Source organism: Rana temporaria, chromosome 7, assembly GCF_905171775.1.
Source record: "Rana temporaria chromosome 7, aRanTem1.1, whole genome shotgun sequence".
Lineage (NCBI taxonomy): Eukaryota > Metazoa > Chordata > Amphibia > Anura > Ranidae > Rana > Rana temporaria.
In genome coordinates this window covers 205,490,282-205,514,573 of record NC_053495.1, presented here as the reverse complement: position 1 = coordinate 205,514,573, position 24,292 = coordinate 205,490,282, and the positions used below count along the sequence as shown (strand labels likewise).

General features: G+C 46.7%; 1 protein-coding gene across 1 annotated transcript; it reads right to left on the bottom strand.

The window, feature by feature from the left end:
• Window positions 1-336: 336 nt before the first annotated feature.
• Window positions 337-24,245, bottom strand: LOC120946262 (mucin-19-like; the record flags this gene model as incomplete). The annotated part of the gene is made up of 7 exons (XM_040361091.1): window positions 337-616; window positions 2,157-2,270; window positions 4,388-4,494; window positions 7,301-10,969; window positions 19,268-19,419; window positions 20,977-21,038; window positions 23,304-24,245. Coding segments are annotated over 7 exons (5,073 nt in total), but the record flags the coding sequence as incomplete, so codon positions are not given.
• Window positions 24,246-24,292: the final 47 nt, after the last annotated feature.

Here is a 24,292-nt window from a genome sequence, read left to right as displayed (position 1 = left end):
ATCAGTGCCGCATATTAGTGCCCATCAGTGCCACCACATCAGTGCCACCTCATCAGTGCCCATCAGTGCCGCCTTATCAGTGCCCGTCAGTGCAGTACCATCAGTGCCCATCAGTGAAGGAGAAAACGTACTTATTTACAATGTTTTATAACAGAAACAAAAAAATCTTTTTTTTTTCTTAATTTTCGGTCATTTTTTATTTTTTTTTGCAGAAAATAAATATCCCAGAGGTGATCAGATACCACCAAAAGAAATCTCTATTTGTGGGTACAAAATTATAAAAATGTAGTTTGGGTACAGTGTAGCACGACCGCGCAATTGTCATTCAAAGTGCAACAGTGCTGAAAGCTAAAAATTGGTCTGGGCAGGAAGGTGTATAAGTGCCCTGTATGGAAGTGGTTAATAAATATGTCCGGTGTGCCAGACCCCCAGCAGGGATAACAGATCCACCACATGACTTCCTATGGGTGATCCCTGCAGAGCCGAGGCGTGACGGTACAACCGCTTCTTATCGCGCGTGTTTCCGGATACAGTTTAAACATTCCGATTTCTCTTATTCAGACTTGTCCGGAGGTCGTGGCTGGTCGGTCTAAGATCTGAGGGTGTATCTTCCAGTCTGTGAAAAGAGAAAAATATTAATTAGTAGGAGAAAAAATATCAGTACAGAAGTCTTCTGCCAAAACCGTCTGGCTTAACCACTTCAGCCCCGGAAGGATTTACCCCCCTTTCCTGACCGGGACATTTTTGTGGGATTCGGCACTGCGTCGCTTTAACCGACAATTGCGCGACCGTGCGACGTGGCTCCCAAACAAAATCAACGTCCTTTTTTTTCCCCCACAAATAGAGCTTTCTTTTGGTGATATTTGATCACCTCTGCGTTTTGAACTTTTTGCGCTATAAACAAAAATACAGCAAAAAAAAATAAATAAAACAATACTTTTTACTTTTTGCTATAATAAATATCCCAGTTTAACCACTTCATTACTGGGCACTTAAACCCCCTTCGTGCCCAGACCAATTTTCAGCTTTCAGCGCTGACGCATTTTGAATGACAATTGCGCGGTCATACAACACTGTACCCAAATTATATTTTTATAATTTTTTCCCCACAAATAGAGCTTTCTTTTTGTGGAATTTGATCATCTCTGCGATTTTTATTTTTTGCAGAAAAACACAGAAAACTTTGAAAAAAAACACAATATTTTTTACTTTTTGTTATAATAATAATATCCCATTTAAAAAAAAATATATATATTTTTTTCCTTGGTTTAGGCCGATACGTATTCTTCTACATATTTTTGTTAAAAAAAATCGCAATAAGCGTTTATTGATTGGTTTGCGCGAAAGTTATAGCGCCTACAAAATAGGGGATAGATTTATGATTTATTTTTTATTTTTTACTAGTAATGGCGGCGATCTGCGATTTTTTTTGTCAGACCTGCGATATTGCGGCGGACATATCGGACACTTTTTACACAATTTTGGGACCATTCACATTTATACAGCGATCAGTGCTATAAAAATGCACTAATTACTGTATAAATGTGACTGGTAGGGAAGGGGTTAACACTAGGGGGTGAGGAAGGGGTTAAATGTGTAGCCTGGGTGTGTTCTAACTGTGTGGGGGGAGGGGGTGACTGGGGGAGGTGACCGATGCTGTGTCCCTATGTACAAGGGACACAGCATCGGTCTCCTCTCCTCTGACAGCACGTGGAGCTCTGTGTTTACACCCCATCATTACACACAGAGCTCCACGTCCCTGCTGTGTTCCCGCCGATCGCGTGTACCCAGCGGACATCGCGGCCGCCAGGTACACGCATCAGCTTCCCAGCGATGCGACGGCACAGTGTTTACCCGCTGCGCGCCCCCCAGTGGCGCGCGCGGGTAATGTAAACAATAAGACGTCCAAAGACGTCCTCCCGGCACTTCAGGTCCGCGCTGCAGACGTCTTTTGACGATAGCGCGGATTACGAGCGTTCTCCTGGAACGGATTATGCTCGTAATCCAAGGTTCAACAGTATATCTGAATTTATCATTTATTTCTTGACCCAATAAAAGGTTTTTATTCAACTATCCTCTTATAAACTCTTTGCTGCCTAAAAAACCCCATGGGAAATGCAACATTTCCATTTTAATATCAAATTAAATCTTGTTACCATGGATGTTGGCATTGACATTTCGAAACTTCGCACCGCCCGTCCAGTCTCCGGCAAGCTGTAAGATGGGATCTCTCTTGATATTGAGCTATTAAAAAATCCAAATCTGGCTACCTGTGGAAAAAACAAATTGATAGAGGTGAGCAAACAAAACTAGGACACGTGGGCACAGGGCCGCTGATAAGCCAGTACAACTGGCCCTGTTGTAGTGGGCCCCGGGCTAGCAGGGGCCCGGATGGCAACCCCCTTTTTTTTTTTTTAGGGGTCCGGAGGTCCCCAGGGGCCCGGAGGCCCCCAGGGCCCTATATGACAACTCCCATTTTTTTTATTTATTTTTTACAAAAAATATATATATATTTTTTTAATATATTTTTATTTTATTTTTTATTAAAGGGACATTTTTTTTTTTAGAGGTCCGGAGGTTTTTATATATTTTTTTATTTCATATATATATATATATATATTATTATTATTATTATTATTATTATTATTATTAATTTTTATATTATTTTTATATTATTTTATTTCTTTTTATTCCTTTTTTGATATATATATATATATATATATATATATATATATATATATATATATATATATATATATATATATTAAAGGGCTCATGAGGTCTCCAGGGCCCCATGTGTCAAACCCCCCCTTTTTTTTTATAAATGTTTTTTTTTATTAAAGGGCCCAGAGGTCCCCAGGGCCCTGGATGGCAACCCCCCCTTTTTTTTAATTAATGTTTATTTATTTATTTTATATTTTTTTTTAATTTTTAATTTGTATTAATAATTTGTAAAGGGCCCCCCCTCCACTTCTCAATTCGCAGCAGCCCCCCCCCCCTCCGGCTTCTCAATTCAATTTCAATTTCAGACGGCAGCACCCCCCCCCCCCCTGGTTCTCTGCTCCAGGGGGCCCATGACTGAAGCTGTGTAAGGGGCCCCATAATTCCTGATGGCGGCCCTGCGTGGGCACCCTGGTGCTTAACCTTTTGAAGAGGTAACCGGTCATGGGCCACAATGAGCGGAGTGCGTGGATGGCAGCAGGGGCGGACTGACAACTCATAGGGCCCCCGGGCAATAGAAGATTATGGGGCCCCCAGGCTTACAGGTGGCCGCCATGCCAGGAGTAAGTAACAAACAAAACAACACATCTAGCTAGATTCAGAGGCGTTTACGCCGGCGTATCAGTAGATACGCCGTCGTAACTCTGAATCTACGCCGTCGTAAATTTAAGCGTATTCTGGAAACCAGATACGCTTAAATTAGGCTAAGATACGAGCGGCGTAAGTCTCCTACGCCGTCGTATCTTAGGGTGCATATTTACGCTGGCCGCTAGGTGGCGCTTGCGTTGTTTTCCGCGTCGAATATGCAAATGAGTAAGATACGCCGATTCACGAACGCACGTGCGCCCGTCGCAATTAGTTACGCCGTTGACGTAAGAGATACGCCGGCGTAAAGATAAAGCTGCTCCCTAGGTGGCGCAGCCCATGCAAGGTATGGACGTCGGAACAAGCCTATCTTTTTACGTTGTTTGCGTTAGTCGTAAGCGTACCTTGCGGCGTACTTTGGAGCAATGCACACTGGGATATGTCCACGGACGGCGCATGCGCCGTTCATAAAAAACGTCACTCACGTCGGGTCACCATCCATTTACATAAAACACGCCCCCCTCATCCTCATTTGAATTAGGCGCGCTTACGCCGGCCCCATTTACGCTACGCCGCCGTAACTTAGGAGGCAAGTGCTTTGTGAATACAGCACTTGCCTCTCTAACTTACGGCGGCGTAGCGTATATGCGATACACTACGCCACCTCAAAATTAAGCCAGTCTATCTGAATCTGGCTAATAGAGTAAAGCAGTCGGGATGAGTGCCACGCTCACAACAGAGTCCTCCCTTACATCAAAGTCCCAACATTCTCCCTATAAGGGAGGGTTATATCCCCTGTCAGTTTATTTTTTACCATCCCTGTCCCATTACAAAGATTTACCTTCACTTCCTGCCCCATAGCCAAACAGGAAGTGAGAGGAAATCTATGCAAATTAAGGCAATACAATGCCCCCCCCCCAGGCCCTAAGAACTAGTGTCCCCAATTTCAGGGCGGGTCTTAAACAGAAAGGGGTGTGGCCTTCACAGGAAGGGGTGGGCCATATTTAAATTAGTTTAGTCAGGCCTAGAGCAGCACAAAACCTAAATACACTGCTGGCCTTACCAGAACATTGGCACTTACCAGATATCCTCCTATCGGGAGAGCAGCCATCGCCACAGCCGCCAGCACAATGAGAACAATTCCATAATTAGGGATAAATCCAGATATTTCACTTCCATCATTTAGTACTGGATGGGAAAATAGAAAAAAATAAAAGTTCTGTAAAGATTTGAACAATGAGACATATTGGCCTTAAAATGAAATTCTAAAATCTGTTCAACAATCAGCACTAGATTTACTCCCAAGCAAAGTAGGAATACGAATAAAGGCAGAAGAGGTAAAGGGGTGGGGCCCCAGATACCGGGTGCACTCAGGGCTGGTGCAAGGTTTCTCGACACCCTAGGTGAAACTTTATTTTGCCACCCCATTGGCTCCGCCCCTGACTCCACCTCCTTTGCCCTGCCCTTGTAACACATCTGACCTAGCTGACCACATACACTGACCTAACTGACCACATACACTGACCTAACTGACCACATACACTGACCTAACTGACCATATACACTGACCTAACTGACCACATACACTGACCTAACTGACCATATACACTGACCTAACTGACCATATACACTGACCTACCTGACCACATACACTGACCTAACTGACCATATACACTGACCTACCTGACCCCATACACTGACCTAACTGACCACATACACTGACCTACCTGACCCCATACACTGACCTAACTGACCATATACACTGACCTACCTGACCACATACACTGACCTAACTGACCATATACACTGACCTACCTGACCACATACACTGACCTAACTGACCATATACACTGACCTACCTGACCCCATACACTGACCTAACTGACCACATACACTGACCTACCTGACCCCATACACTGACCTAACTGACCACATACACTGACCTACCTGACCCCATACACTGACCTAACTGACCACACACACTGACCTACCTGACCCCATACACTGACCTAACTGACCACATACACTGACCTACCTGACCACATACACTGACCTACCTGACCCCATACACTGACCTACCTGACCCCATACACTGACATACCTGACCACATACACTGACCTACCCGACCACATACACTGACCTACCTGACCACATACACTGACCTACCTGACCACATACACTGACCTACCTGACCACATACACTGACCTACCCGACCACATACACTGACCTACCAGACCACATACACTGACCTACCTGACTACTACTTCCTGCACTACTCATTTGGAGTCTGGGAGGAAACCCACGCAGGCACAGGAAGAACATGCAAGCTCCAGTCAGGTAGTGCCATGGTTGGGATCAGGGATCGGCAAGGTGTCTGTACACATATACCAGTGTCCTTGAGTGGTCCTTGCAGGGTCCGCAGCCTCCTGTTATGCCCGTCTTGCAGGGGACCCTGCTCTAAAGGAAGTTCTATGGGGACCCTGCTGTAAAGGGGGTTCTATGGGGGTGCCTTCTCTAAAGGGAGATCTATGGGGACCCTGCTCTAAGGGGGATCTATGGGGACCCTGCTCTAAAGGGGATCTATGGGGAGCCTGCTCTAAAGGGGGATTTATGGTGACCTCACTCTAAAGGGGGATCTATGGGGACCCTGCTCTAAAGAGGGATCTATGGGGACCCTTCTCTAAAGGGGGATCTATGGGGGGCCCTGCTCTAAACGGGGATCTATGAGGTCCCTGCTCTAAAGGGGGATCTATCGGCACCCTGCTCTAAAGGGTGTTTTTGTTGATGGTTTTAATTTAAAATGTACCTTGGTGTCCTTCACTATGGTCTGTACTTTGGAAAATATCCGCCACAGCCTTGGTCTGCGCCTATTCCTGGTAGAGATTCGAACCATGACCCCAGTGCTGCTGGTTGGAAGTGCTAACCACTTAGCCACGCTGCTGCCCACAGTGCACAGTATTATAATAGTCTCAATCCGGTTAGAACCAAGAAAATAAGAAAATGTTCTGTGTTATAGGGGATCCTATCAAAGGGGTATTAGGGTGCCAACAGTTGGGTACCTACAGGAGTCTGTGATGGAAATCCAACCCTGGAAGGTGCTGAAGTGTGGGAATCATGATAGTCTTCAGATCTAATCTGTCCCTATGGAGTTCATTGGATTCCAGGGTCTGTGGGACATCAATTTCTGCCCAAGCCAACAAGATGACTGGTGGCCTATCCAGAGGCGTAGCTTGAAGCTTGTGGGCCTCCGATGCAAAAGTTGACCTGCCCCCCCCCACTCCCATCCCCCATCCTGGGCTGTTCCTAACTCGTGCTCCCCTCCATTCAGGAAATGGCTCACAGCTTCTCCCCAGCCAATGAGAACAGAGAGGTGTGGACGGTGAAAGGCAAAGTGGGAGCCCAGTACCGGAGCGAGGCTGTGGGGCCCTAGGGCAAATCGGAGCTGGACTTTGTGGAGGATATGATAATATGACAGGGAGGCAGCAGGGGCCTCCTCGAGCTAGGGGCGGGGTTGTGATTGTGACCCCTGCAACCCCTTATGCTACCCCCATGGGCCTATTCACTTACTTATAAATGCGCCCTTTTGTTCTATAAAGTGAACCATTACGTTCCTCTTGTTATCCCATCTAAAATTATCATTTAATCTAAAAATGTCCTTTAGGGTTTCCAAAAAACGATACAATGTGAAGGGCAGCAGGGCTGGATATAAATTGAATGGAATGTTTAGGTTCACCCTCATGGCCAGAACCAGCTCTTGAGGGAGCCTATTCCACATTTTCACAGTGACTGTGCAGAAGACTTTTACATATTTGGGGATTAAATCTCCTTTCCTCCAGACATAAAGAGTGCCCCCCTTGTCCTCTGTGAGGACCTTAAAGTGAAATAGATGGAATAGTACCATGAAGCCCAATTCCAGATGGGGCTAAAAATGACTAAATGTAATCTCCCAGCATGAGATAAAAAAAGCAGGTGTAGGGTAAACCATGCAGTACCTTGTGCAGCAGCAGCACTGATTCCAGCTGTTTTACTGGCCACAGTTGAACTGGCTCCTGTAGTTCTTCTAGGGACAGAAGTTGTGCCCAGTCCAGGTGTTTTACTAGATCCAGGTGTTGTACTGACTCTTGGAGTTGTACTGGATCCAGGTGTTGTACTGCCTCTTGGAGTTGTACTAGATCCAGGTGTTCTACTGCCTCTTGGAGTTGTACTGGATCCAGGTGTTGTACTGCCTCTTGGAGTTGTACTGGATCCAGGTGTTGTACTGGCTCTTGGAGTTGTACTGGTTCCAGGTGTTGTACTGCCTCTTGGAGTTGTACTGGTTCCAGGTGTTGTACTGGCTCTTGGAGTTGTACTGGATCCAGGTGGTGTACTGGCTCTTGGAGTTGTACTGGATCCAGGTGGTGTACTGGCTCTTGGAGTTGTACTGGTTCCAGGTGTTGTACTGGCTCTTGGAGTTGTACTGGATCCAGGTGTTGTACTGGCTCTTGGAGTTGTACTGGATCCAGGTGGTGTACTGGCTCTTGGAGTTGTACTGGATCCAGGTGGTGTACTGGCTCTTGGAGTTGTACTGGATCCAGGTGTTGTACTGGCTCTTGGAGTTGTACTGGATCCAGGTGGTGTACTGGCTCTTGGAGTTGTACTGGATCGAGGTGGTGTACTGGCTCTTGGAGTTGTACTGAATCCAGGTGTTGTACTGGCTCTTGGAGTTGTACTGGTTCCAGGTGTTGTACTGGCTCTTGGAGTTGTACTGGATCCAGGTGTTGTACTGGCTCTTGGAGTTGTACTGGATCCAGGTGTTGTACTGGTTCCTGGAGTTGTACTGGATCCAGGTGTTGTACTGGCTCTTGGATTTGTACTGGATCCAGGCGTTGTACTGGCTCTTGGATTTGTACTGGATCCAGGCGTTGTACTGGCTCTTGGATTTGTACTGGATCCAGGCGTTGTACTGGCTCTTGGATTTGTACTGTATCCAGGTGTTGTACTGGCTCTTGGATTTGTACTGTATCCAGGCGTTGTACTGGCTCTTGGAGTTGTACTGGATCCAGGTGTTGTACTGGCTCTTGGATTTGTACTGGATAGAGCTGTGGTGCTGGATCCAGGTGTTGTACTGGCTCTTGGATTTGTACTGGATCCAGGTGTTGTACTGGCTCTTGGATTTGTACTGGATAGAGCTGTGGTGCTGGATCCAGGTGGTGTACTGGCTCTTGGAGTTGTACTGGATCGAGGTGGTGTACTGGCTCTTGGAGTTGTACTGAATCCAGGTGTTGTACTGGCTCTTGGAGTTGTACTGGTTCCAGGTGTTGTACTGGCTCTTGGAGTTGTACTGGATCCAGGTGTTGTACTGGCTCTTGGAGTTGTACTGGATCCAGGTGTTGTACTGGTTCCTGGAGTTGTACTGGATCCAGGTGTTGTACTGGCTCTTGGATTTGTACTGGATCCAGGCGTTGTACTGGCTCTTGGATTTGTACTGGATCCAGGCGTTGTACTGGCTCTTGGATTTGTACTGGATCCAGGCGTTGTACTGGCTCTTGGATTTGTACTGGATCCAGGCGTTGTACTGGCTCTTGGATTTGTACTGTATCCAGGCGTTGTACTGGCTCTTGGAGTTGTACTGTATCCAGGTGTTGTACTGGCTCTTGGATTTGTACTGGATAGAGCTGTGGTGCTGGATCCTGGCGGTGTACTGTCTCCAGGGATTGTTCTAGGTGCAGATGTTGTGCTTCCTCTTGGTAGTGTACTGCCTACTGGAGTTGAACTGGACCCATGGATTGTGCTGGCTGCTGGAGTTGTATTTGATCCAGGTGTTGTACTGGCTCTTGGAGTTGTACTGGAATGAGGTGTCGTGCTGGCTCCTGGAGTATCACTGGGTCCAGGTGTTGTACTGGCTACTGTCGTTTTACTGGTTTCAAGTGTTGCGGTACTAGATCCAAGTGTTGTACCAGCTCTTGGAGTTGTACTGGCTTCTGGCAATGTACTGGATCCTGGAGTTGTGCTGGATTCAAGTGTTGTTTTGGTTCCTGGTGCTGTACTGAATCCAGGTGTTATACTAGTTGCTGAACTTGTACTGGCTTGTGGAGTTGTGTATCTAACTGTTGTACTAACTCCTGAAGTTGTGTTGGATCCAGGTGTTGTACTGGCTCCTGAAGTTATACTGGATCCAGGTGTTGTACTGGCTCCTGGAGTTGTACTGGATCCAGGTGTTGTACTGGATCCTGGAGTTGTACTGGATCCTGGAGTTGTACTGGATCCAAGTGTTGTAATGGCTCCTGGAGTTGTACTGGATAAAGGTGTTGTACTGGTTTCTGCCATTGTACTGGGTCCAGGTGTTGTAGTGGTTTCCGGCGTTGTACTGGATCCAGGAGTTGTACTGGCTTCTGAGGTTGTGCTTGATGCAGGTGTTGTACTGGTTTCTGGCATAGTACTAAATCTAGGTGTTGTACTGGTTTCTGGGGTTGTAATGGATCGAGGTGTTGAACTGGCTCCTGGAGTTTTACTGGATCCAGGTATTGTACTGGTTTCTGGCGTTGTACTGGATCCAGGTGTTGTACTGGTTTCTGGCGTTTTACTGGATCCAGGAGTTGTACTGGATAGAGGAGTTGTACTGGTTTCTGGCATTGTACTGGATCCAGGTGTTGTACTGGTTTCTGGCGTTGTACTGGATCCAGGTATTGTACTGGTTTCTGGCGTTGTACTGGATCCAGGTGTTGTACTGGTTTCTGGTGTTGTACTGGATCCAGGTGTTGTACTGGTTTCTGGCGTTGTACTAGATCCAGGTGTTGTACTGGTTTCTGGCGTTGTACTGGTTTCTGGCGTTGTACTGGATCCAGGTGTTGTACTGGTTTCTGGCGTTGTACTGGATCCAGGTGTTGTTCTGGTTACTGGCGTTTTACTGGATCCAGGAGTTGTACTGGATAGAGGAGTTGTACTGGTTTCTGGCATTGTACTGGATCCAGGCGTTGTACTGGTTTCTGGCGTTGTACTGGATCTAGGTCTTGTACTGGCTCCTGGAGTTGTACTGGATCCAGGTGTTGTACTGGTTTCTGGTGTTGTACTAGATCCAGGTGTTGTACTGGTTTCTGGCGTTGTACTGGATCCTGGCGTTGTACTGGTTTCTGGCTTTGTACTGGATCCAGGTGTTGTACTGGTTTCTGGCGTTGTACTGGATCCAGGTGTTGTTCTGGTTACTGGCGTTTTACTGGGTCCAGGAGTTGTACTTGATAGAGGAGTTGTACTGGTTTCTGGCATTGTACTGGATCCAGGCGTTGTACTGGTTTCTGGCGTTGTACTGGATCTAGGTGTTGTACTGGCTCCTGGAGTTGTACTGGATCCAGGTGTTGTACTGGATCCTGGCGTTGTACTGGTTTCTGGCTTTGTACTGGATCCAGGTGTTGTACTGGTTTCTGGCGTTGTACTGGATCCAGGTGTTGTACTGGTTTCTGGCTTTGTACTGGATCCAGGTGTTGTACTGGTTTCTGGCGTTGTACTGGATACAGGTGTTGTACTGGTTTCTGGAGTTGTACTGGATCCAGGAGTTGCACTGGATTCTGTGGCTATACTTGATCGCGGTGTTGTAGTGGCTCCTGTAGTTGTAGTAGCTGGTGTAGGTGTAGAAGACGTGGATGCTACAGTTGTAGTTGTTCTTGAAGCTAAAGTCGTTGCTGGTTCTGCAAGAACATGTAAGGAACATTTTTAGTGTTGTAAGTTAACTTTTGCCTATGCGTATTGTTACTCTACATTCAGTGGAGTTTTGGGTTATAGAACACCCGACCAACATCCTACCTCTCATTATGTGGCTCCTAGGGAACCAGTCCGTGGGCCGGATTCAGATACATTGGTGTATCTTTCCGCGGGGTGTAATGCCTCGTACACACGACCGGATCTGTCCGTTGGGATTTATCCGCGGATCAGTTCCAGCAGACAAATCCGGTCGTGTGTCTGGCCTAGCGGACATTTTTCGGCGGACATTTCTCCAGCCGACGGTTTTCAAGCGGATAAAAATTTCTTAGCATGCTAAGAAATCTATCCGCTGGAAACCTGTCCGTTGGACTGATCCGGTCGTCTGTACAGACTCACCGGACACGTCCAAGCGATCCCCATCCCTCGCATGCCTCGAAGTGATTCGACGCATGCGTGGAAGTATTTACCTTCCAGGGTCGCTCACGTCGCCGCGTCATCGTCGCGGCGACGGCGCGGCCACGTCACCGCGTATGTTTTCCGTGGGGATTTTGATCTGATGGTGTGTACAGCACCAGAAAAATCCTAGTGGGCATGCTCGAAATTACGCTGCAAATCGTCAATGCTTTAGACGTGAACGTAACTTATGTACAGCCCTATTTGCGAACGACTTACGCAAACTACGTAAAATTTTCAAACTTCGACGCGGGAACGACGTCCATACTTAACATAGGATACCCCTCATGTAGCAGGGGTAACTTTACGCCGGAAAAAGCCTAACGTAAACGACGTAACAAAATGCGCCGGGTGGACGTACGTTTCTGAATCGGCGTAACGACCTAATTTGCATATTCCTCGCGGAAATATACGGAAGCGCCACCTAGCGGCCAGCGTAAATATGCAGCCTAAGATACGACGGTGTAAGACACTTACGCCGGTCGGATCTCAGGGAAATTCTGGCGTATCTAGCTGAATACAGAAAGAAGTATCAATAGATACGCCGGCGTAAAGGCTATCTGAATCCGGCCCCGTGACTTTTGACATTAAAGTACTGTATTGTGTAAATTGTTCTTCTTTGTGGAATGAATCAAGACTTCTGTATAAATGAACTAACAGATCCCAGCATTGATATTAAGGTCCCTATCCAAGCTTTATACCTTCTTATTAATCACATTCCGATTGCTTCCTGGCACAGAAAAGGCATTAGTTATCTACAGGACTTTTACTCGAATGGATACATTAAATCCTTCCAATCTATTCAATCCGAATATGACCTCCCTCACATTAATTATTCTCAATATACACAAGTGCAGGGGCGTTGCCAGGTGCCAAAAAGACCAGGGGCTTCAGCCAGAAGCGAAGCCGGGGGGGTGTCTTTGGCCGCGGTCGGTGGAGTGGCGCGGGGTGACCTACCTGACACACATACCCTGACCTACGTGTGTGTGTGTGACACTGACCTGTCCCTGCATACACTGACCTGTCCCTGCATACACTGACCTGTCCCTGCATACACTGACCTGACTCACTGACCTGTCCCTGCATACACTGACCTGTCCCTGCATACACTGACCTGTCCCTGCATACGCTGACCTGTCCCTGCATACACTGACCTGACTCACTGACCTGATCTGCATACACTGACCTGATCTGCATACACTGACCTGTCCCTGCATACACTGACCTGACTCACTGACCTGATCTGCATACACTGACCTGATCTGCATACACTGACCTGTCCCTGCATACACTGACCTGTCCCTGCATACACTGACCTGTCCCTGCATACACTGACCTGACTCACTGACCTGATCTGCATACACTGACCTGTCCCTGCATACAATGACCTGTCCCTGCATACAATGACCTGTCCCTGCATACACTGACCTGTCCCTGCATACACTGACCTGACTCACTGACCTGATCTGCATACACTGACCTGTCCCTGCATACACTGACCTGTCCCTGCATACACTGACCTGATCTGCATACACTGACCTGTCCCTGCATACACTGACCTGTCCCTGCATACACTGACCTGACTCGCTGACCTGATCTGCATACACTGACCTGCCCCTGCATACACTGACCTGACTCACTGACCTGATCTGCATACACTGACCTGATCTGCATACACTGACCTGTCCCTGCATACACTGACCTGTCCCTGCATACACTGACCTGTCCCTGCATACACTGACCTGACTCACTGACCTGATCTGCATACACTGACCTGTCCCTGCATACAATGACCTGTCCCTGCATACACTGACCTGTCCCTGCATACACTGACCTGTCCCTGCATACACTGACCTGACTCACTGACCTGATCTGCATACACTGACCTGTCCCTGCATACACTGACCTGACTCACTGACCTGATCTGCATACACTGACCTGTCCCTGCATACACTGACCTGTCCCTGCATACACTGACCTGTCCCTGCATACACTGACCTGACTCACTGACCTGATCTGCATACACTGACCTGATCTGCATACACTGACCTGTCCCTGCATACAATGACCTGTCCCTGCATACAATGACCTGTCCCTGCATACACTGACCTGTCCCTGCATACACTGATCTGTCCCTGCATACACTGACCTGACTCACTGACCTGATCTGCATACACTGACCTGATCTGCATACACTGACCTGTCCATGCATACACTGACCTGTCCCTGCATACACTGACCTGTCCCTGCATACACTGACCTGTCCCTGCATACACTGACCTGACTCACTGACCTGATCTGCATACACTGACCTGTCCCTGCATACAATGACCTGTCCCTGCATACACTGACCTGTCCCTGCATACACTGACCTGTCCCTGCATACACTGACCTGACTCACTGACCTGATCTGCATACACTGACCTGATCTGCATACACTGACCTGTCCCTGCATACACTGACCTGTCCCTGCATACACTGACCTGACTCACTGACCTGATCTGCATACACTGACCTGTCCCTGCATACACTGACCTGTCCCTGCATACACTGACCTGTCCCTGCATACACTGACCTGACTCACTGACCTGATCTGCATACACTGACCTGATCTGCATACACTGACCTGTCCCTGCATACAATGACCTGTCCCTGCATACAATGACCTGTCCCTGCATACACTGACCTGTCCCTGCATACACTGACCTGTCCCTGCATACACTGATCTGTCCCTGCATACACTGACCTGTCCCTGCATACACTGACCTGTCCCTGCATACACTGACCTGTCCCTGCATACACTGACCTGACTCACTGACCTGTCCCTGCATACACTGACCTGTCCCTGCATACACTGACCTGTCCCTGCATACACTGACCTGACTCACTGACCTGATCTGCATACACTGACCTGTCCCTGCATACAATGACCTGTCCCTGCATACACTGACCTGTCCCTGCATACACTGACCTGTCCCTGCATACACTGACCTGACTCACTGACCTGATCTGCATACACTGACCTGATCTGCATACACTGACCTGTCCCTGCATACACTGACCTGTCCCTGCATACACTGACCTGACTCACTGACCTGATCTGCATACACTGACCTGTCCCTGCATACACTGACCTGTCCCTGCATACACTGACCTGTCCCTGCATACACTGACCTGACTCACTGACCTGATCTGCATACACTGACCTGATCTGCATACACTGACCTGTCCCTGCATACAATGACCTGTCCCTGCATACACTGACCTGTCCCTGCATACACTGACCTGTCCCTGCATACACTGACCTGTCCCTGCATACACTGATCTGTCCCTGCATACACTGACCTGTCCCTGCATACACTGACCTGTCCCTGCATACACTGACCTGTCCCTGCATACACTGACCTGACTCACTGACCTGTCCCTGCATACACTGACCTGTCCCTGCATACACTGACCTGTCCCTGCATACACTGACCTGTCCCTGCATACACTGACCTGTCCCTGCATACACTGACCTGACTCACTGACCTGATCTGCATACACTGACCTGTCCCTGCATACAATGACCTGTCCCTGCATACACTGACCTGTCCCTGCATACACTGACCTGTCCCTGCATACACTGACCTGACTCACTGACCTGATCTGCATACACTGACCTGATCTGCATACACTGACCTGTCCCTGCATACACTGACCTGTCCCTGCATACACTGACCTGACTCACTGACCTGATCTGCATACACTGACCTGATCTGCATACACTGACCTGTCCCTGCATACAATGACCTGTCCCTGCATACAATGACCTGTCCCTGCATACACTGACCTGTCCCTGCATACACTGACCTGTCCCTGCATACACTGACCTGACTCACTGACCTGATCTGCATACACTGACCTGTCCCTGCATACAATGACCTGTCCCTGCATACACTGACCTGTCCCTGCATACACTGACCTGTCCCTGCATACACTGACCTGACTCACTGACCTGATCTGCATACACTGACCTGATCTGCATACACTGACCTGTCCCTGCATACACTGACCTGTCCCTGCATACACTGACCTGACTCACTGACCTGATCTGCATACACTGACCTGATCTGCATACACTGACCTGTCCCTGCATACAATGACCTGTCCCTGCATACAATGACCTGTCCCTGCATACACTGACCTGTCCCTGCATACACTGACCTGTCCCTGCATACACTGACCTGACTCACTGACCTGTCCCTGCATAGTGGCGTCACTAGGGTTGGTGTCACCCCCTTCCACCAAGTATAGTCCCCCCTCAGTACAGACCCGCCTCCCTCAGTCCAGACCTCCCCTCTACACTAAGTATAGATCCCCTCTCTTACTACTGACCACCCTCTCCACTAAGTATAGACCTCTGTCCCTCAGTCCAGACCCCCTCCCTTTTTACAGACCACCCTCTCCACCAAGTACAGACCCCCCCTCCCTCCGTAAAAAGATCCCCTCCCTCAGTACACACATCCCTCTCCACTTGCGCTTGTTGGGAGGTGGGGGGCAGATTTGCTGGGGGGTGCTTTGGGAGGTGGGAGGGCTTATGTTCTTGTGGGAGGTTGGATTTAAAATCCAACCTCCACTTCTAGCATAGGTCCTTTCTTCTCCCAAAGTGTCCCTCAGCACATATTCTGGGGGGGTCTTAACTCCCCCACCCCCTGTTCAATGCAGGTGTCCCTCTTCCAGTATTAATTCTTGGAACCCCACCACCTCCACACATGTCCGGGCTCAGCTCCAATCTGTCACCAGGCTTTGATACACTGGTCTGAACATTACTGTATATACACACTGGTCTGTATATAATGTGTCAGCAGGGTACAAACTGGTCATATACCCTGTAAATCATATTGTACATTATATACAGCCCAGTGTGTATATAATGTTCAGCTTGGTATCAGGGTACAGACTAGTCTGTATATAATGTACAATATGGGTTATAGGGTATATGACCAGTTTGTACCCTGACACTTTAGTTCTGAAAATACACTAACTTGTTTCCAGGACTTGTTGCCACAATCAGTTTTCTTCCATAATTCAGGGTCTTCCATAGCTGCCTATACAATCCTCCACCTGTTCATGTTTCAGCGCCCGAGATCCTTGGAGACCTGCCCGCTCTCAGGCATTGGATGGAAGGTAGCAGCTCTCCTATTGGCTCTCATTCCTCCTCTAGGAAGAAAGGAGACACTCTTCCCTTGCTCAAGTCAGGCACCGTGGCGGCGGCGCTGTGTACAGTAGCAAACGCCCATGATACCTCCCACTGGGCTGCAAGCAGGGAGGGATTTACATATATCCCTCCCCGCTGCCTGTTCTCACTGATCATGAGAAAGGGAGCCACCGAGGCTCCAGAAGGCGGGGCCGCATCCGATCACATGTTAGCCCCGAGCGTCTGGGGATCAGGGCCAATCTGATGCCGAAAGTAGCAGAGTGTCACCAGCGCCGAGTGTCGCCGAGTACGGCACTCGGCGACACTCGGTGCTGGCGGCACTCGGCCACCGTCGGCATCAGGTCCTGACTCCCAGACGCTCGGGGCTAACAATGTGATCGGATGTGGCATAGACTCGGGGCTTTTCGGGGACCCATTCGGGGCTCCAGCCCCCCTAGCCACGCCCTAACGACGCCCCTGCACAAGTGGTACATTGTTTATATAAACTAGGCCATTTCTTTAAGCTCATTCACACTTCGGCTTGGTTCTATTTGACATCAACAGTACAACAAAAAAGAGGCATTTCCTTATTCTATAATTTAATGCAACAAAAACATACTTTCACTAAATCTTCTTCTCATCTACAGTGGGAAAAAGACTTTAAATGTTCCTTTACAGATAACCAATGGCATATAGCTTGCAAAGCCAATCAATCAGCTTCTAAGTGCACCTCCCTATGGGAATTATCTACCAAAATTAATCTACGTTGGTATTATACTCCAGCAGTAATGTCCAAATTTAATTCCCAATCCCCCAACACGTGTTGGAGACTTTGTACTGCTAAAGGGGACATATTTCATATATTGTGAAGCTGCCCTAAGCTTAACAACTACTGGACAAAAATTTTCCAAACAATTTCTGATTTGACACAAACACAAGTAACACCCGATCCGGCATTGGCTCTGTTATCCCTGGGAATAGAAAAATTCCCAGCTAATCTACAAAGAATTGTAACTCACTTCCTCTTAGCGGCTAGACTATCTATTACTAGGAAATGGGAAGATTCTAATCCGCCATCTCCTGATGATGCTGTTGACCTTACCAACCTTCATAACTCCTATGAAAAAATACTGGCACCCGACACTACTTTCTCTTTGATAGGTCTCTGTTCCCCCGCCCCGTGGACCCCCTTCTCTCTTTCTTTCTTTCTTTCTTTCTTTCTTTCTTTCTTTCTTTCTTTCTTTCTCTCTTTCTTTCTTTCTTTCTTTCTTTCTTTCTTTCTTTCTATTTTTCTTTCTTTCTTTTTTCTATTTTCTTTTCTCTATTTCTTTTCCTCTTTCTCTTCATTGCTACTTGCTCATGCTACTTATCTAGTTGGCTCTCTTTCTTTTCATCCTCTCTTTCTTTGTTCTTTGTGGCTTGGGCCCTCGGGCTTGGTCCTGTCGGCCCTGGACACAGGATGCATTATTTATTTTATATTTTTAAAAACTGATATCCTCTGCTATGTGCCTGCTTGAATTAAAATTTTTGGTTTGTTATTTTATTTATTATCTTTATTTTTTTTATTTATTTTTTTATATTTTGGTAATGTTGTGTATCGTATAGCAACTTTGCTTTTAAGTTCTACATTTACCCCGGCGTGTTAGCCGGTATGTTACCTAAGCCGGCATTAGGTTAATTTAGCAGGCTACTGGAGTTGAGGACATTTTATTGCCGGTCTTCTGGATTCGCTTTTGGATCCCTAGAAGCCGGATTGATCTCAGGTCTACGGACTATTTGTTCTGATGTTTGATAGCTTATGCTGTGTCCACCACTGTCTTTTTCTCTTTTGTACTCTTTTTGTTTGTTGATGTACCTTTTTCAATAAAACTCTTTGTACAAGAAAAAATACTGGCATCATCCTTAGGCTTACTTCATAAATATACGATCCATTGGGCTACTTGGAATCTCTGGTACGATACCCTGACATGATTTGCTTCATTTAATTTAATACTATTATTTACTTTTTTTGTTTAGTTAACATCTCTTATGGAAGGATTGCCTCCCGGGCACTGTGAGTCCCCTCGGGGGTGTTCGGGAGTGTTCAATCCTCCCTTCTACGATTGAAATTAGATTTTTGTTTCAACATTAAGTATCACTTGGAATTCTCTACCTTATTTAAACAGTATTGTATATACTCAACTTCCTAACTAGCATTGTATATGTGCAATCGAAGATGTATGCTATTTCACCTCTTGTATACTGTAAAACATTGTTATTTTATTTGCTACTATTGTACAATTTTGAATAATCCAATAAAAATATATTGAAATAAAAAAAAGTTACGTCGGTCGGATGAAGCCTATTTTCAGGCGTATCTAGTTTTGTGGGCACGGCGCACAGATACAACGGCGCATACTTACACTTACGCAGCGTATCTCGAGATACGTCGGTGTAAGTGTTTTGTGAATCCGGGCCATTATATTTTAATATTGAAATTATTTAATATTGTGTTAATAAAAAAGGCTGCTATGGCCATTTATACTCCAAATTCAGGTGTGGTCTCATCATTGTAAAAGGGGAAATAAGGGGGGCATTTGGAGTGGTCAGGCGGTAAAAGGAAGGTTGGGGACATCTGGACTCCACTGGTCATTCCTATGTGGGTTTCACCTACCTGGAGTTGTTATGTTTACAAAGAAGAGAGGGATGTTATCCAGGGTGTTGTTCTCAGCTTCAGCATTCCTATTAAACGCTTCCTGCACCCCCATATCGGTGTGATTGCTCGTCGGGAATATCGCGGAAGTGTTGGCGACGGTGGAACCTCGTCTGTAGAGAAAACACACAGAAATATCCCAACTTTACTGCCTTTTTTTCCTAAACAGATATGCCACTCACACAGACATACACTATATGACCAAAAGTATTGGGACGCCTGCCTTTCCATGCACATGAACTTTAACCACTTGCTTACCGAGCACTTAACCCCCCCTCCGGCCCAGATATATTTTTCGTTTTCAGCGCTGATGCACTTTGAATAACAATTGCGCAGTCATACAACACTGCACCCAAATTACATTTTATCATTTTTCCCCCCACAAATAGAGCTTTCTTTTGATGGTATTTGATCACCTCTGCGGTTTTTATTTTTTGTGACGAATTAAAAAAATTTTTTTTTTTTTTTTATATTTTGTTATACAATTTTGCAAACAGGTAATATTTCGCCTTCCTTGATGTAGGCTGATGAGGCTGCACTGATGGGCACCGATAGGCTGCACTGATGGGCACTGATGGGCATTGAAAGAATGCACGGATGGGCACTGATGGGCTGCACTGATGGGCACTGATAGGCTTCAGTGATGGGCATCGATAGGCTGCACTGCACTGATGGTCACTGGTGGGCACTGATAGAGGGCACTGGTGTGCACTGAGAGGTGGCACTGAAGGGCATTAATAGGTGGCACGGGTGGGCATTGAGAAGTGGCAATAAAAAGTGGCACTGATAGGTGTCAGTGATGGGTGCTGATGGGTGTCAGTGATGGGCACTGATGTGTGATAATAGTGGGCACTGATCGGCACTGGTAGGTGAGTCTGATAGGCAGCACTGCTAGGTGGCACTGATGAGTCACTGATTGGCACCACTGGTGGGCATTGATAGATGGCACTCGTGGACATTGATAGGTGGAACTCGTGGGCATTAATAGGTGGCACTGGTGGTCACTGGCAGGTGCAATGGCAGGTGGTACTGGCATGGGGTATTGATTGCACAGATAAGGCAGAATTGCCTCTTCCTTTTCGGGATCGATGTCCCTTACACATAAGCCAATGATCGGCGTGAGGAGAAAAAATAAACGATTACCCAGCTTTTGTTTACATCACGTGATAAGCTGTCATTGGCTGACAGTTGATCACATGGTAAAGGGCCGGGATCGGCCCCTTTCTCAGATCTGTGATCACCCGAGTCTCAGTGACTCAGTGATCACAGCGCACGCTGCGCGCCCCCTGCAGGGGGCGCGCGGGGAGCGTGCAAAGGGGAGGACATCTATTGAAGGCCTCCCGGCAATTCAGGTCCGCACTGTGGCCATCATCCTGGCATCCCAGTCTTAGTCTGTAGGGTTCAATATTGAGTTGGCCCCGCCCTTTGCAGCTATAACAGCTTCAACTCTTCTGGGAAGGCCGTCCACAAGGTTTAGGAGGGTGTCTATGGGAATGTTTGACCGTTCTTCCAGAAGAGCATTTGTGAGGTCAGGCACTGATGTTGAATGAGAAGGCCTGGCTTGCAGTTGAGGTCAGGACTCTGTGCCAGCTAAGTGCTTAAAGTTAGGGTGGCCTTACCCAGACCCCTGAATAACCCCCCCCCCATATAATAACATTAAATAAACTTACTTGAAGCCATGTACATTGATACCAATACAGTCAGGCATCGTCTGAATAATGATTAGATATGCCTGCAAGGAGAATATATATAATTACTGAGATGAATTTGTAATCCCAACATTTGAAGGCCTTGTATTTAGAAATGAGAAATTTGAGTAAAGTGTAAGTCCAGACATTTTTTATTTTTATTTTTTTGTAGCTGTATTAGAATCTCAGTCGGGTTTGTACTGCTATCCAGAGCAGGGAGATTTCTTCTCACTTCCTGTCCTGCTGATAATTCATTCACTTGACAGGAAGTACAGTAACTTCCCCTGCCATTGAATAACTTTAAAGGAAAATTATAATGTTTCTTTGTCACTTTTATTTCATCTAATTCGGAGCTTACAGAATTATAAAATTGTGATTTTTCTATTGTTTGTTCATTAGCGATCGTTATTGATTGAGTTTTAGGAAAATCTGGAAGATGCGCCAATCATTTTTTATTAATATTCAATTTCTGTGCACTTGTACAATTTAGATCCAGCAGCATCTTTCGTTTATTTTTTGATCTATTTATTTATTTATTTATTTATATAGTTCACTTGGTAGCGCGAGGGATCACACACTTTCATATGGTTTTACAGATTGTTAACCTACTGCTTTCAGTAAAGCGTTGGAAAAACATATTGGGTCAGATTCATGAAGAGATACGACGGCGGATCTCCTGATACGCCGTCGTATCTCTGAGATCCGACGGTCGGATCTATGCGACTGATTCATAAGAATCAGTTCCGCATAGATCTCCCTTAGATCCGACTGGTGTAAGTGACTTACACCAGTCGGATCTTAGGCTGCAATCTACCGCCGGCCGCTAGGTGTCGTCGCTGTTTTTTACGTGTCAGATATGCAAATGAGGAGAAAAGCCGATTCAAGACCGAACGTCCGCCCGTCTACGTCGTTTGCGTTCGGCTTTTTCCGGCGGATAGTTACCCCTGCTATATGAGGGGTAGCTAATGTTAAGTATGGCCGACGTTCCCGCGCCGAGATTCAAATTTTTACGTCGTTTGCGTAAGTCGTTCGGGAATACGTAGCCGTCGAAAACAATGACGTCCTAGCGACGTCATTTGGAGCATGCGCACTAGGAAATTTCGCCAGCGGCGCATGCGCAGTTAAATCGGCGCGGGAACGCGCCTGATTTAAATTGTACACTCCCCCTAGCCGCGGAATTTGAACTCCGCCGGGGGAGTTACGATCCGACGGTGCAATTTTCGAGGTAAGTGCTTTGTGAATCATGCACTGGCCTCAATAAATTGCACCGGCGGATCGTAAATCACATAGATTACGCGGATCTAAAGATCCGCTAATCTATGTGAATCTAGCCCATTGTGTAGACATGGGCCCAGATTCACAAAGGACTTACGACGGCGTATCTCCAGATACGCCGTCGTAAGTCCGAGTGTGAGGCGTCGTATCTATGCGCCTGATTCAAAGAATCAGATACGCCAGAATTTCTCCAAGACATGACTGACGTAAGTCTCTTACGCCGTCGTATCTTGGTTGCATATTTACGCTGGCCGCTAGGGGCGCTTCCGTTGATTTACACGTCGAATATGTAAATGAGCTAGATACGCCGATTCACAAACGTAATTGCGCCCGCTACACCGTTTACGTAAGGCTTACGTCCGGCGTAACGTTACCCCTGTTATATGAGGCGCAGGTAATGCGAAATATGGACGTTGGCACAAGCGTATCTTTTTACGTTGTTTACATAAGTCGTACGTGAATGGGGCTGTGCGGAGGTTACGTTCACGTCACAGGCATTGAGCCGGCGTAACTTAGGGAGAAAATTTGCCGTGATACTGAGCATGCGCGCGCATGCCCAGTTCCACCGGCCATTAATTTACATGGGGTCACGCTTAATTTAAATAGATGACGCCCACCTGCTTCCTACTTTGAAATACGCGGGCTTACGCCGGCCAATTTCCGCTACGCCGTCGCAACTTATGGAGCAAGTGCTTTGTGAATACTGCACTTGCCTCTCTAAGTTGTGGCGGCGTAGCGTAAATAAGATACGCTACGCCCGCACAAAGATGCGCCCAGGTACGTGAATCTGGCCCATGGTTTATTCAAGGTGGTGGACGTCGGGCCCGGAGTTCATGTGACACAACATGGCGGAGTTTCTCCTAAAGACAGGTACTGTATGTGTGTACCCCATCTCAAGAAGAAGCCCTTTGGCCTGTTTGGCGGGAAGCGGCAGCAACTCCAGTTTACTTACACCTGACCTACAACATTAAATTCATGAATGTCAAGAAACTTCTAATAATATTTATGGCAATAACAATCGTTCGTATACTCACATATTTCCTAATCCTTGCACTGAGTTCCTTGTATGGTCTGGATGTAGGAACGTTATAGTCTTCTATGAATTGCAGATCCATTATTATAATAAAGGAATAGCTAACAGTTTTTGGTTTACTATTTGTGGGCCTCTTTGCTGTTGTAGTTGTTGGTATTCTAGTTGTAGTCAGTTTTACTGTAGTTGTTGGTGTTGTAGTTGTATTCTGTGCTGCTGAAGTTGCAGGCGCTACAGTTGTTGTTGTTGAAGGTGTTGATAATGCAGTTGTGTTTTGAGTTGTTACTGCTGCAGTTGTTGGGGAAGATGTTGTTGCTGCTGTTATTGGAGCGGTTGATGTTGGAGTTGATGTTTCTGCAGTTGATGTTGGAGTTGTTGTTTCTGAAGTTGTTGTTTCTGCAGTTGATGATGGAGTTGTTGTTTCTGCAGTTGATGTTGGAGTTGTTGTTTCTGCAGTTGATGTTGGAGTTGTTGTTTCTGCAGTTGATGTTGGAGTTGTTGTTTCTGCAGTTGATGTTGGAGTTGATGTTTCTGCAGTTGATGTTGGAGTTGTTGTTTCTGAAGTTGTTGTTTCTGCAGTTGATGATGGAGTTGTTGTTTCTGCAGTTGATGTTGGAGTTGTTGTTTCTGCAGTTGATGTTGGAGTTGTTGTTGTGGCAGATGATGTTGGAGTTGTTTCTGCAGTTGATGTTGGAGTTGTTGTTTCTGCAGTTGTTGTTTCTGCAGTTGATGTTGGAGTTGTTGTTCCTGCAGTTGATGTTGGAGTTGTTGTTTCTGCAGTTGATGTTGGAGTTGTGGTTTCTGCAGTTGATGTTTGAGTTGTTGTTTCTGCAGTTGATGTTGGAGTTGTTTCTGCAGTTGATGTTGGAGTTGTTGTTGTTGCAGTTGGAGTTGTTGTCACTGCAGTTGACGTTGGAGTTGTTTCTTCAGTTGATGTTGGAGTTGTTGTTTCTGCAGTTGATGTTGTAGTTGTTGTTTCTGAAGTTGTTGTTT